This window comes from Apium graveolens, chromosome 1, assembly GCF_009905375.1.
Source record: "Apium graveolens cultivar Ventura chromosome 1, ASM990537v1, whole genome shotgun sequence".
Taxonomy (NCBI): domain Eukaryota; kingdom Viridiplantae; phylum Streptophyta; class Magnoliopsida; order Apiales; family Apiaceae; genus Apium; species Apium graveolens.
Window position 1 is genome coordinate 192235131 of NC_133647.1, and position 11462 is coordinate 192246592.

At 32.3% G+C, this 11462-nt stretch overlaps 3 protein-coding genes across 3 annotated transcripts; 1 reads left to right on the forward strand and 2 right to left on the reverse strand.

Annotated features, from left to right (window-relative positions):
* The first annotated feature begins 473 nt into the window (after window positions 1-473).
* Window positions 474-2089, forward strand: LOC141674409 (serine carboxypeptidase-like 50). The gene has a single exon (XM_074481120.1). It carries the CDS (start codon window positions 564-566, stop codon window positions 1944-1946), a length of 1383 nt encoding a protein of 460 aa, XP_074337221.1. The 5' UTR covers window positions 474-563; the 3' UTR covers window positions 1947-2089.
* An 809-nt stretch (window positions 2090-2898) lies between these two features.
* Window positions 2899-5220, reverse strand: LOC141723465 (uncharacterized). The gene is made up of 2 exons (XM_074525286.1): window positions 4876-5220; window positions 2899-4100 (listed from the first exon to the last, which is right to left on the reverse strand). Exons 1-2 carry the CDS (start codon window positions 5005-5007, stop codon window positions 3516-3518), a joined length of 717 nt encoding a protein of 238 aa, XP_074381387.1. The 5' UTR covers window positions 5008-5220; the 3' UTR covers window positions 2899-3515.
* Window positions 5221-5993: 773 nt separating this feature from the next.
* On the reverse strand, window positions 5994-9064 carry LOC141674428 (nudix hydrolase 25-like). Its single transcript, XM_074481136.1, has 6 exons — window positions 8879-9064; window positions 7557-7607; window positions 7003-7095; window positions 6667-6764; window positions 6389-6500; window positions 5994-6312 (listed from the first exon to the last, which is right to left on the reverse strand). The coding sequence occupies exons 1-6, from the start codon at window positions 8942-8944 to the stop codon at window positions 6208-6210; spliced, it is 525 nt and encodes a 174-aa protein (XP_074337237.1). The 5' UTR covers window positions 8945-9064; the 3' UTR covers window positions 5994-6207.
* Window positions 9065-11462: the final 2398 nt, after the last annotated feature.

Here is an 11462-nt window from a genome sequence, read left to right on the forward strand (position 1 = left end):
ATTCGGGGAATAAAGAGGCTTAATGAACATTTGAAGTTGTCCCTTGGTGACAATGAGGTCCTTGACTCCTTGTATATGTATCATTGTCATTTTTATGATTTTTCTGGAAGTGCTCTAGATGGGAGAGTAGAGATTGCATGAATGGTTGATGAGTTTTTGATGGTGAAGAGAAAGAAGAACAAACAATTAGTATTAATCAGATGTGTACCTTATAATCATGTCAGGATACAATGTAAAATTATTTATTTATTTAATCCTAGTGTTCTAACAAAAGTAAAAGCTAAAAGGTGCTCGTTTATTTATATTATGATTCTTTCTTTATGGATTGGACAAGTTGTTCTTATAGATTATGCAGCATGGTAGTATTTTTTTAATAATTAAATTTATATACCTTACAAATTAATACATGTTCTTGCAAGTTTCGGTGTTAGGAGAACTAAACTTGTACATGAGACGACAAGATATAAGCCCTGTCCGGACCCCGAAAATGTGTATCTTTAATGCAATTATGAGAAGTGTGTATCTGAGTCACTGAAACACATTAGTCAGTCTTCTTGTAAAAAATGGAGTCAATTTCAACCAAGCTTGTGGTCCTTCTCTTCATCCTTAATCACTACTATTTGCTGGCAACCCCATCAGCAGTTCATTCAATCTCTCCCATCCCAAATGAAGCGCTTCCCACAAAATCAGGCTATCTGCAAGTCAATTCAACAACTAAATCTGCCATGTTTTACACTTTCTATGAAGCCAAAGAGCCTGATTCATCGCTTTCCGAGACCCCGATTCTCATATGGCTTCAGGGTGGACCTGGATGTTCCTCCATGTTAGGAAATTTTTATGAACTTGGACCCTGGCGCGTCGTTTCTTCTCAGGGGCATAATGTCGAACACCTTAAGCTTGAGCCCAATCCGGGTTCCTGGAATAGGTTGTTTGGCCTTGTTTTTATTGATAATCCGATTGGCACCGGGTTTAGTATAGCTACAACAACCGAAGAAATTCCCAAAAACCAGCATGCTGTTAGTAAACACCTTTTTAAGGCAATAAAAGCATTTATCGCGCTGGATCCTTTATTTAAAACTCGTCCGATCTATATTACTGGTGAAAGTTATGCTGGAAAATATATTCCAGCGATAGGGTATTATATTTTGAAAAGAAATGCAGTGTTGCCAAACCCGAGTCAGGTGAATTTAGTCGGTGTGGCTATAGGGAACGGTTTGATTGATCCGATCACACAAGTGGCAACTCATGCTATGAGAGCTTATTTTTCCGGACTTGTCAATGAGAAGCAGAAGACTATATTAGAGAAATTGCAAGATGAAGCTATTGGATTGGCCACAATGGGTAATTGGAGTGATGCAACAAATGCAAGAAGTAAAGTTCTAAACTTGTTGCAAAACATGACAGGCTTGGCCACTTTATACGATATCCGGAGATCAATTCCTTATGAAGAAGACCTAGTGACAAAATTTTTGAGTAGTGTAGAGGTAAAGAAAGCACTAGGAGCAAACATATCGACTGTTTTCAAGGTATGTAGTGATACAGTAGGGCAAATATTGCACGAAGACTTAATGAAGAGCGTAAAATATATGGTGGAATTTTTAGTTAAGCATACCAAGGTGCTGCTTTATCAAGGGCAGTTTGATCTGAGAGTTGGCGTTGTCTCAGCTGAGGCTTGGATGAAGGAAATCAAATGGGATGAAATTCAAAAGTTTTTGGGCGCAGATAGGAAAGTTTGGAAAGTGAAAGGGAAGCTTGCAGGTTATGTACAGAAATGGGGAAGCTTGAGTCATGCTATTGTGTCTAATGCAGGACATCTCGTGCCTGCAGATCAGGCTATAAATTCTCAGGCAATGATTGAAGATTGGGTGCTAAATAGAGGATTGTTTGCCAGTAAAGGAATTGCAGACCATCTGAATTCTTCTTACGATTTGAAGCAAGTTATTTAGGCTTGATAAAAGTAGATTTTTTTATAATGAACGTGTTCTCGATTACAATAAATGAGAAGTTTATATAGCAAACAACTAAGCAATAATAACGGAAACTATCCAACAAGGAAACCAATATGACAATAGAACTATTCAATAATATTACTAACATAGTAACATTATATATGTTAACCAGGCTTACAGTCTGTTTTGATACATTATAATTTTTTTTAGTAAAATGTATTATCAGTGATCACCATAATTGTAGCTTTTTTTAGAAATATTGTAAAAACAATAATTACTAGTTTAACGAGTTTGAGTGTTTGACTCATCTCCCAAGCTAGTGACAGAGGTCTACTCTGCAATTAAGTAAAGATTGACTGCTTTTTGTGAAACTACCATCCGGTCTAACGAGTTTGACTCATCTCCTAAACTAGTGACAAGGGTCTATTCTGCGATTAAGTAAAGATTAACCGCTACATGTAACTGCCTGCAGCAGTGCATTTGTGAAACAGGTTCGAAATTAAGTTTGGATACAATTTAAATTGTAACTGAGGCACAAACCCGGTAATTTATAAGATGCCCTTAGAAATTTAGGAACCAAACTCTGTAAATCAACAAAGAATGAAAGATAATACAACAATTATGTGGCCTGCCTTGTCGCGGTACTGCAATAGCCAAGTAAACCATGAAAACTACAAGACCAGTCTAAATGATTTAAAACTTGCAACAATACAAATGTCATTCTAGTTTAACTTGCTCTAGTAAAAAAAAAATTAGATTTGGTTATACATGCATGCATATATCCAAAGAAACTTTAAAACAGTGCTTAAAACAAATGGTATAGTAGCTATTTTCCACTTTCAACAGTGCACAATATAACAATTTGGAGATCTTTTTCTGCCTAATACAGCATTAGAACCACTGATCTGAAAGTGGTTAGTAATTACTAATAGTACAATACAAAAGATGATGAATATTAATTGGTTTACATTTTGCTAACATAAAATAAATCTCTACAAGCGCTGAAACAAGAAGGGGAATGTAGCCAGCAAGCAATGTTAATTATTATGGCTCCTATAAATAGATGTAGTTTTACTTCGTCAGTCAATACAGAATTGCTTACTATAATTTTGTAAACTCTGAGAAGAATTTGTAGATATTGTAAATTTCTTACAAAAGTATAGCAATTTTCTTAGAAGACTCACCAGTTATAGCCTACGCATATCTGAATCATCAATTTTAGCTGCCTGCTAGATAAGAGTTCAACTTCCGCTCCTTTCAATTACTGTTAATCTCTTCATTATAACTTCAAGGTAGCTCTATGTACAGGATGAGTATTTTTTAGCTTACTGCAGGCTAATATATGGCTCCAAGCAATGCTAAGATGCACACTTTTTTCAACTATGAAGTCCTTCAAAGCTACTGGTTATTTATAGAACTCCATCCAGAAGGGGTTGTTTTTGTACTTGCTTTTTCTGCTATAAAGCTAATGATGAGCTAAATCAGCCAATCTGTAAGTTTGCCTGAGATGCACCACTTTTGCCAACTAAGGATTTATGTTTGTTGTTTTCAATACTTAAATATGTTTTATTCATATGCACCTGAGTCGGAGATATTTTCTAGGACTTCGTCACTCTTTGCTTTATTGTCTGAGCACAGTCCTTGGCAGGAAGCTGCAACTTCTGTAGTTTTCTGGGAACAGTTAACATGATAATCTATCTCCATATTCTCCTGGGGATATATTTCAACTTGTTGAAGTGACTCAATAACTTGAGTTTCTTTCTCTTTGCTGCACGTATCAGTTCCCCACTTTGCCTCGCTGTGTGTTTTCCCATGCTTATCAGGCCCATTATCTTTCTCACCGGTCCTACCCCTGCCCCTTTTAGTCCTCTTCCTGTTTGGCCTATCAGACTCCTTGTCTTTCTTACTTATCCTATCCCTGACCTTCTTCTTGCTCTTAAGCTCCAGTGTAGAGTTGGTGTCAGGAAGCAAATATAAATGTTTCCTAGTCACAAGAATTTCATCAGAGTTGCACAACTCACCTAAATGATGTTTCAACAATGAATTGTGAGCTAATGGCAGGTCCTTATACTCCTTTTTGATGTACTGAGATATTGACTCTTCACTTGAACCTCTTTTCTCATTTAACTCTTCAATCGCCCTATGTATCATCTAAATAATCAATCAACATAATAAACGATCATCAGGAAAAAATATTGAAATGGAACATACAAGACAGACTAAAAAGAGAAAGATATTGATAAAATAAACACTGAGGCGCTATTTAATCATAATAAACCCTGAGAATATGGTAGCTAATTGCAATTTAGCGGTTATTCTTGTAAAATTGGTTCTCTTAGGAAGCAACCACAGTGGCGTATTATCACCTCTTCTAAGGACTAAGTGATCAATATTATTTACCAGTTGACCAATCAAATAGTTAATACATTTCCAAATTTGAGTCGTCGTAAAATTGACAATAATACCAGATCAGCCCATAATATTACAATACAGGGAAAAAGGCCCTTTCAAGCACTTCAACCACTCATATTCAATATACTTATATCATGACAATAAGGCAAAAGGGAGCGCATTGCGCTTGCTGGATGAGATGCATCACTGGGTCACACTCACACTAGGGGAAAACAAAGAAACACAATTAAACCAGGCACAGAGTAATGTGTGACACCAGATGCACATCACCAACAAAAAAATTCTAATAAGATGACCCGGAAAAAAATAATAGTGATTTGGGTAAACATAATTTCTCAAAACAATAAAGACTTAGCATACCATTAGTATAAATCAATCTAAATTCTGAAAAGTAAAACATAGAGTAAAAAAACAGAATCAAGAATTGATAAACATAGAATTATAAGAAATTCTTTTGACAGACACATATTGCAGCATGAACATTATATGTATGCAGAAAGATAAAAATGAATACCGCAGCATATGGAGGATGATCAGGAGTTTTAAAACCAGATAAGAAGCTGTTGATGTGTGCATGAATTGAGCTTTTATGCTCAGAGTCTACAGTTTGAAAGAGCTTCATTGTAACATCTCTAAGATTATCCATAAGGTTGGATTTTAGGGTTTTAGGGTTTGTGATTCAAGTTTGATATGGTCTTTTAAGTGTCCACAATGCTAGGATGGAATGATGAGGGAAACTAGGACCTTGTTTGGATGATATTCTCAGCATGCTGACAGAACAATGGCAAGAGTAGTTATCATTTTCTATATAGGGACGAGGTGTTTTCTTAATTTGTAGGTTAACTTTGTTGCAATTTTTTAACTTTGTTCGAGTCATACGTGATCATATTTGAACTTGGGTTTTAATTACATAGCTGAGTTCGGCTTTGATTGAAACGCATAATATTGAAGGTCGAATTTTAATTTTGTCAAAAGTTCAAGGACTTGAACACACTAATCATGTACTTAAAACTGACAAAAACGATACATTAGGGAGATCACCTAAAGCTTAGGGAGATCTATATATGCAATCAAAATATTACAAAATATATTATATTACATAATATGTTTTATAAAGTTATTATTTTATCGAAAATATTAAAAAAGAATTTTTTTTTTTTTGAACTAGAAAATATCAAAAATTATTTATAAAAAACAAGTTGAACACATGGTGTGCAAGCTGATTTTCTATGTTCCCAAAGTTGAACATGTTTGTATGATAAAATGTTCTACTTGCATAATATATAGGATTTCCATGTTTTTAATAAAATAGCGATCTTCATAGTACATGATTTGTAATATAATAAGTTTTATAATATTCTATGTAATATTATTCTTATCCAAATTTTTACTTGCATAAGATATGATTCATAATATCTCGGTGATTTTCGTAAAACTTAACTCACTTGAAATAATTAGAAAATTATAAAATAGAAAAACTTGTATAGTCTTGCTAATACTGTTATAGAAGAATAATTTGATACTTTAGTAGAATTAATTATTCAAATATTGTCAAATTGAATTCAATTTTTTTTTGGTAGGACTGGAACTAAAATAACGCTTTAAAAAACCAATCATGAAGGTTGCCAGAAATTAACAAAATCTATGTGAAATTATCGCATTCTAACTCAGCTGATCAATCATAACCCAAAACTCTTATCACGTCTGTCATATAGGATTGAACTTTCAGATAAGCATCTTAATAAATTCAACAATTGTACTTAGATATCTAAAGGACATATCCATTCACAAGCAACAGAAAATCTATTGGTAACATGATCACATTTGCATCTCAGGAGATCACAATTCACCATTTTGTTGACTGGCATTTAGCAGGGGTTCTGTTTACGCCTAAGTGAGACCTGAAATTTCTCATAACTTCTTCATATGTTGGCCTCTTGTAATCCACTGCCTGTTCATTTATACCCATGTTAAGCCTGTCTTAAAAAAACCATTGTTATTGTGGACTTGTCTAGCTTGGAACATACCTGCTCAATTACATCTTCGGGGTTTGCCCATTTCCACTCTGAAAATTCTGGATCTGCTTCACCATTAGCTAAGTTAATCTCGCTTTCATCCTTTATTAGTCGCATAAGGAACCTGTCAATTTGAAATCTTTTATCATTACAAAAGTAAAGCACAGAAAGTCCATTTCAGACTTCACAATTAGGTAATTACAAATTCTAGAAATACTTAAAAAAATGGCAGTTCAGTAGCATTCAAAAATATTTCAAGAGGAGGATATATGTGTACACGAAGAACTCACCACTTCTGTGCCTGTCCATGCCATTCACCTCCTTCCCAGAGACGATTAACTTTTGCTTTTACAGCTGGTGGAAAGTCGTAAGTTAGCCAATTTGGCACCTGTCAGTCCACACTCTCATTAGGTATGCAGGGGTTTGAAAGAACAATAAAGTATGTTCCTTCTTAGAGTCTTGGTTAATTGTCAGTGTTATTGGATTACGAATCAAAAAAAGTTCAAGTAACGGCCACAATAATCCTACGTATTAAACTTACTGCTGAGGTAGCATAAAACCTTTGTGTCGCAAACTTATGACTGTGTCTTATTAAAAGTAAAAATAACAGAGCATGATATACAAACCTCAGCAATAACTTCAACTGATACTATTCCAGTTTCTTCACGCAATTCCCTAATTGCAGCAGCAATTGGCTGCTCGCCATCTTCAATTCCACCCTACAATGAAAAGCTGAAAGATGAGAATCTACAAATTTTATTTTCTATGCATGACATGAGCTTCAAACAACAAATTTTTAGACGTATTTTTATTTTGTTTCGTCACCAGTATTAAATTTTCTTTTAGCCACATCAGGATTTTTCTGTAAAGGGAAGTTACTACAAAGGTCATCATCTGACGACTGATGAATAATTTCAGAATGTTACTCAACGTGTTTGGAATGTTCCAACTTCCAAGGTAATAGATTTCAATAATTCAATCTTTAATTCTGTTTAAACACAGCAAAAAATTTTAAAAGGTATATACATGGTTACGGAACTGCAGTGTGATGAAAGCTGTTGCGGATCTTACTTGTACTGCCCATTCAATATTTTCCAATAAACTTTTTCAATTAATGTGACAATCAACCATACATCAGAAACTGAGATTTACGTTAACATAAATAAATTGTGTATCATACCTGAGGCATCTGCCATGCTCCTGGAACATTCAATCTAGAAGCCACAAATACCTGCAATATTGTTGGAGACCTATATAATTAACTCATAGGCTTTAAAGTTTAAAAGAAAAAAAAATACTGAATGTCAGACACTGTAATCTTATTATTTGACATCCACATTGCTAAGAAAGGACCAGGATGCTCAACCTCAGTCCTCGCCTAAACATGAATGAAAAAACAGATCAATCAAATTTATAAAATGGAGAGGCCATGTTTCTCTCTGAATGAAGATGTCTCATACAACAGTCAAGTACCGGTTCTAGTGGGATCAAAAATTCGAAACATTTGATAAACTAATTAAATGTAGGATTTTTCACACTAAAATAATTGAGAATATTTAAAAGATAATTTTGTATAAATCTTGATCTAAGATATATTTAATATAAGTAATATTCATAAATAATTATAAATTAAGTTGGGTCATTGTCATTACACGCTTTAATGCCGTAATAAGTTGAGTTTCCGTCTTTAATGCAGCTACGGCTCTAAATCAATAGTTAGTGATTAGATGAGTTTGCAATCCTCTCTTTTCCGTATACAACTATAAGTTTAGTTGAGTTAATTGTCGCCACACGATTTAATGTAGCTACACCTCTACATCCATAGTTAGTAATTAGTTGAGCTTCCAATCCCCCTTTTACCACAATTATAAGTTCAGTGTACACGATTTAATGCGGCTACGCCTCTTAATTCACAGTCATTTCTAATCTTCTTTACATCTGCAAACTTTAATGGAAGTACAAAACTAATTTCCCGGCTTGTTCAACCGGAGTAGCATGTTTGCAGTAACACATATAAACAGCTGGAAATCAGTAAAAAAATTCTCTGTCACACTTATCCAGAAATTTAAACTGCAAGGCATGTTGAAATCAAAAAATTTGCATCAGTTGATCCAAATTAAAACTATTAGCAGAAATAACAAAAAACTCTACACGCAGTAACAACAAAAACAGATTACATACACAACAATCTTTCTAATCATAAATAAAAAATATCCTCGCCGTTAGAAATTTACATGCAAATATTTCTCACCGGAGACAATCTCTCCGCTTCAAATTTAGATTCGAGATAAGGTCTACGTACACGTTACTCTCCCGTATAAAAGAAAACATTTACAAGCTTGAAGCTCCTAGCTATAAGTGAGACAGAGTAGATATATTTTTTAAGTCCAACAGTAAAAGAGAGTAGATTAACATGTAAAAGATGAATGAATATAAGGTTAGACAAGACATGAAGACAATCAATCATACTCCAGAGTGATGAAAGAAATAAGAAGATGTAACCTGATAATCGGAGTTGATGAGACAGACCCCAACGTTGGGGCGGTAACCAGAAGGCAAATTCTCCATTGAAAATCGAGGCACTTTGATTTCACAAAGTCAAATAAGTGATAGATAGTGATGGCCCTTTAGTTTTTTGAGAATATTACTAAAGTCAATTTGTTTTTGATAGTACAAGAGTTGTGTCAAAGTGTGTCTACTCTATCCTATATATAGAGAGGCATGACATGTTCTATCTACAAATTTTATACAAATCTTTTCGTAAATTTAAAATTAATCCTAGAAAAATTGTTGAAGAAATAATTTTGTATTTCACCGGAACCATTCATGATGTAGTACTAATGAAAAATAATAAATTACCAATTACCTCCTTTCCCACCTTCCTAATATAAATATAAAATAATTAAGTACGCTTAATTGAGTATATCTATTCTAACAAAATTGGGAAATAAACTAGAATTAATCTCAAAAAGAAAGAAAATATACAAGAGCATCTTCAACCATAAAGAGCCATTAGCTAAAGACTGAGTTGGCATATAAAAATAAAAAAATATAATCAATCTTTTCAAAAAATCATACTCCAACCATAGTCACCCTTTTCATATAATTATAGTCAACCTCACTCACACCGATCCTAAGAAAACTGTACGAAGATTATCAGTTATTATCATATTAAAGTGATATATTCAATTTATATTGAAAATATTAATAACATATTATTTTTAAATTATAGTCAACAAATATAGATAATAATATCGAAACAAAATGTCTTGGTCAATAAATTTTAGATAATGTCTTATAAGTCCAATTTAGCTGATCATTATACACTAACACAACGCATCAGAGATGCTCTAAGGGCAAATCCAACAGTAATCCAAAAATCCAAATTTGGGGCAGATTACCCCAAATTCCATTACAACAGTGATCCAAATTTGGATCAGTGTTGGATCACTATTGTTCACTGATCCAAATTTGGATCACTTGATTTAATATAAAATAATGGTTTGTTATTTGTAATTTACGAGATTTTAAATTGATTTTTGATTATTTAATTATATAATTAATAATATAATATAATTAATAGTTAACAAAATTTATTTTTAAAATAAAACTTAAAATAATGAGAAAACATAATTTCATTAAAATTTAAAAAATAAAAATAAAGAGACACATATTGCACTTAGAGATGCATTATTTGAGCATTTGTGGAAAGAATATACTAATTCGGAAAATTAGTGTGTTACAATGATATTTTGTATGTTAATTATTGCAATAAATGTGTTTTTCGTGAATTAAGTGCACAATTTTAATATTTTTATGTGTATTAATTTTTTTTGATTTAATTAATTTATAAAATGTTATATAAATTGTTAATAATAATTAAATGATAAATTTAAGATAAAATTGTTTAATATGATATTTGTATATTATTATATTAAAACTTAATTTGGATCAAATATTTGAATCAAACTGTTGGAGTTGGTCAGAAATTTGGATCAATATTTGAATCAGTTGGTGATCCAAATTTGAATTTTCGGATCATAACCGTTGGAGATATACGTGTTTAACCTTGCGCTATGACAATTAAATATAAGATATAGTTTTGTATATTCGTGTACTTTGTACTATATGAATGGAGGTGGAGTGTTTTCAGGACATTCTCAATTCTCTCGTGCAAAGCAATAAGCACCACAGGTTTCTCTATTACGTAATAATAAAAGAAATTGTAGTGGAAGATCTAACGAAGAGAAACAGCTCCTCATACTCTTTAAATTTAATTTATATTATTTTCCTTGTGGTCCCTTTACTCGAAAGCAGTTTACTTTGACATAGAATACTCAAAGATTTATAATCATTCCACAGTTATATTAAATGCAAATAATACTAATAATTTGCGTAATAGTCAACATTTATGATATCAAATGAGTGCAATAAATTGATAAGTAATAATATCCCAAATTTAGTAAGTCACGAAAGTAAGCGAAGGTAAAAGTAAGTAACATAGTTTTACTAAGTAGAAGGCTAACAGTAATTTTTTATATGCTTTCTTCCTAATTTCTTATTTTAAAAAAGAGAATGAAAAGGAAAACGAGGACACCACCCGTCTTCTCCTTGACAGTCTATATACTTCCCTTAAACTAATTAGCTATGGAGATTAAAGGGTATTATAGCCTCCACTAGAGCTACAGTAATTATAAATATTTACTAATATTGTATTATACTTTTAGCCCCATTTAAAAAAAACAAACCTATAATTATTTATACTTAATATTTTTATATCTTAATTTTTTTTATAAGTTTAGTTTCTATAAACTCAAAAAAAAATCTTACAATTTATATAGTCCGACATTTAAAATCTTAACATAAAAAAATCTTAAAATTATATCTTGATTTTTTTTAATTTTGAAACGTGTATATATATATATCAATTTTAGAACAATTTTTATGAATAAAGACCTCTACCGCTAAAATTCCACTTTAACAAAATATTATTCTATAATAATTCAAACTTAATTTTTTTACCTTAATTTAGTCCCTCACGACTAGATTTTTAGCCACTCAATTCAGCTATTTAAAATTTTAAACT

Bases quoted from the DNA above. Each gene is read 5' to 3' on its own strand.
- LOC141723465 (XM_074525286.1), bottom strand. From the start codon at position 5,007: ATGGATAATCTTAGAGATGTTACAATGAAGCTCTTTCAAACTGTAGAC. The intron at 4,101-4,875 runs GTATTCATTTTT...TTGATTATTTAG, and splicing joins ATCATCCTCCATATGCTGCG to ATGATACATAGGGCGATTGA.
- LOC141674409 (XM_074481120.1), top strand. From the start codon at position 564: ATGGAGTCAATTTCAACCAAGCTTGTGGTCCTTCTCTTCATCCTTAAT.
- LOC141674428 (XM_074481136.1), bottom strand. From the start codon at position 8,944: ATGGAGAATTTGCCTTCTGGTTACCGCCCCAACGTTGGGGTCTGTCTC. The intron at 7,096-7,556 runs GTATGATACACA...TTTTCATTGTAG, and splicing joins GAGCATGGCAGATGCCTCAG to GGTGGAATTGAAGATGGCGA. The intron at 6,313-6,388 runs GTATGTTCCAAG...ATAAATGAACAG, and splicing joins CCGAAGATGTAATTGAGCAG to GCAGTGGATTACAAGAGGCC.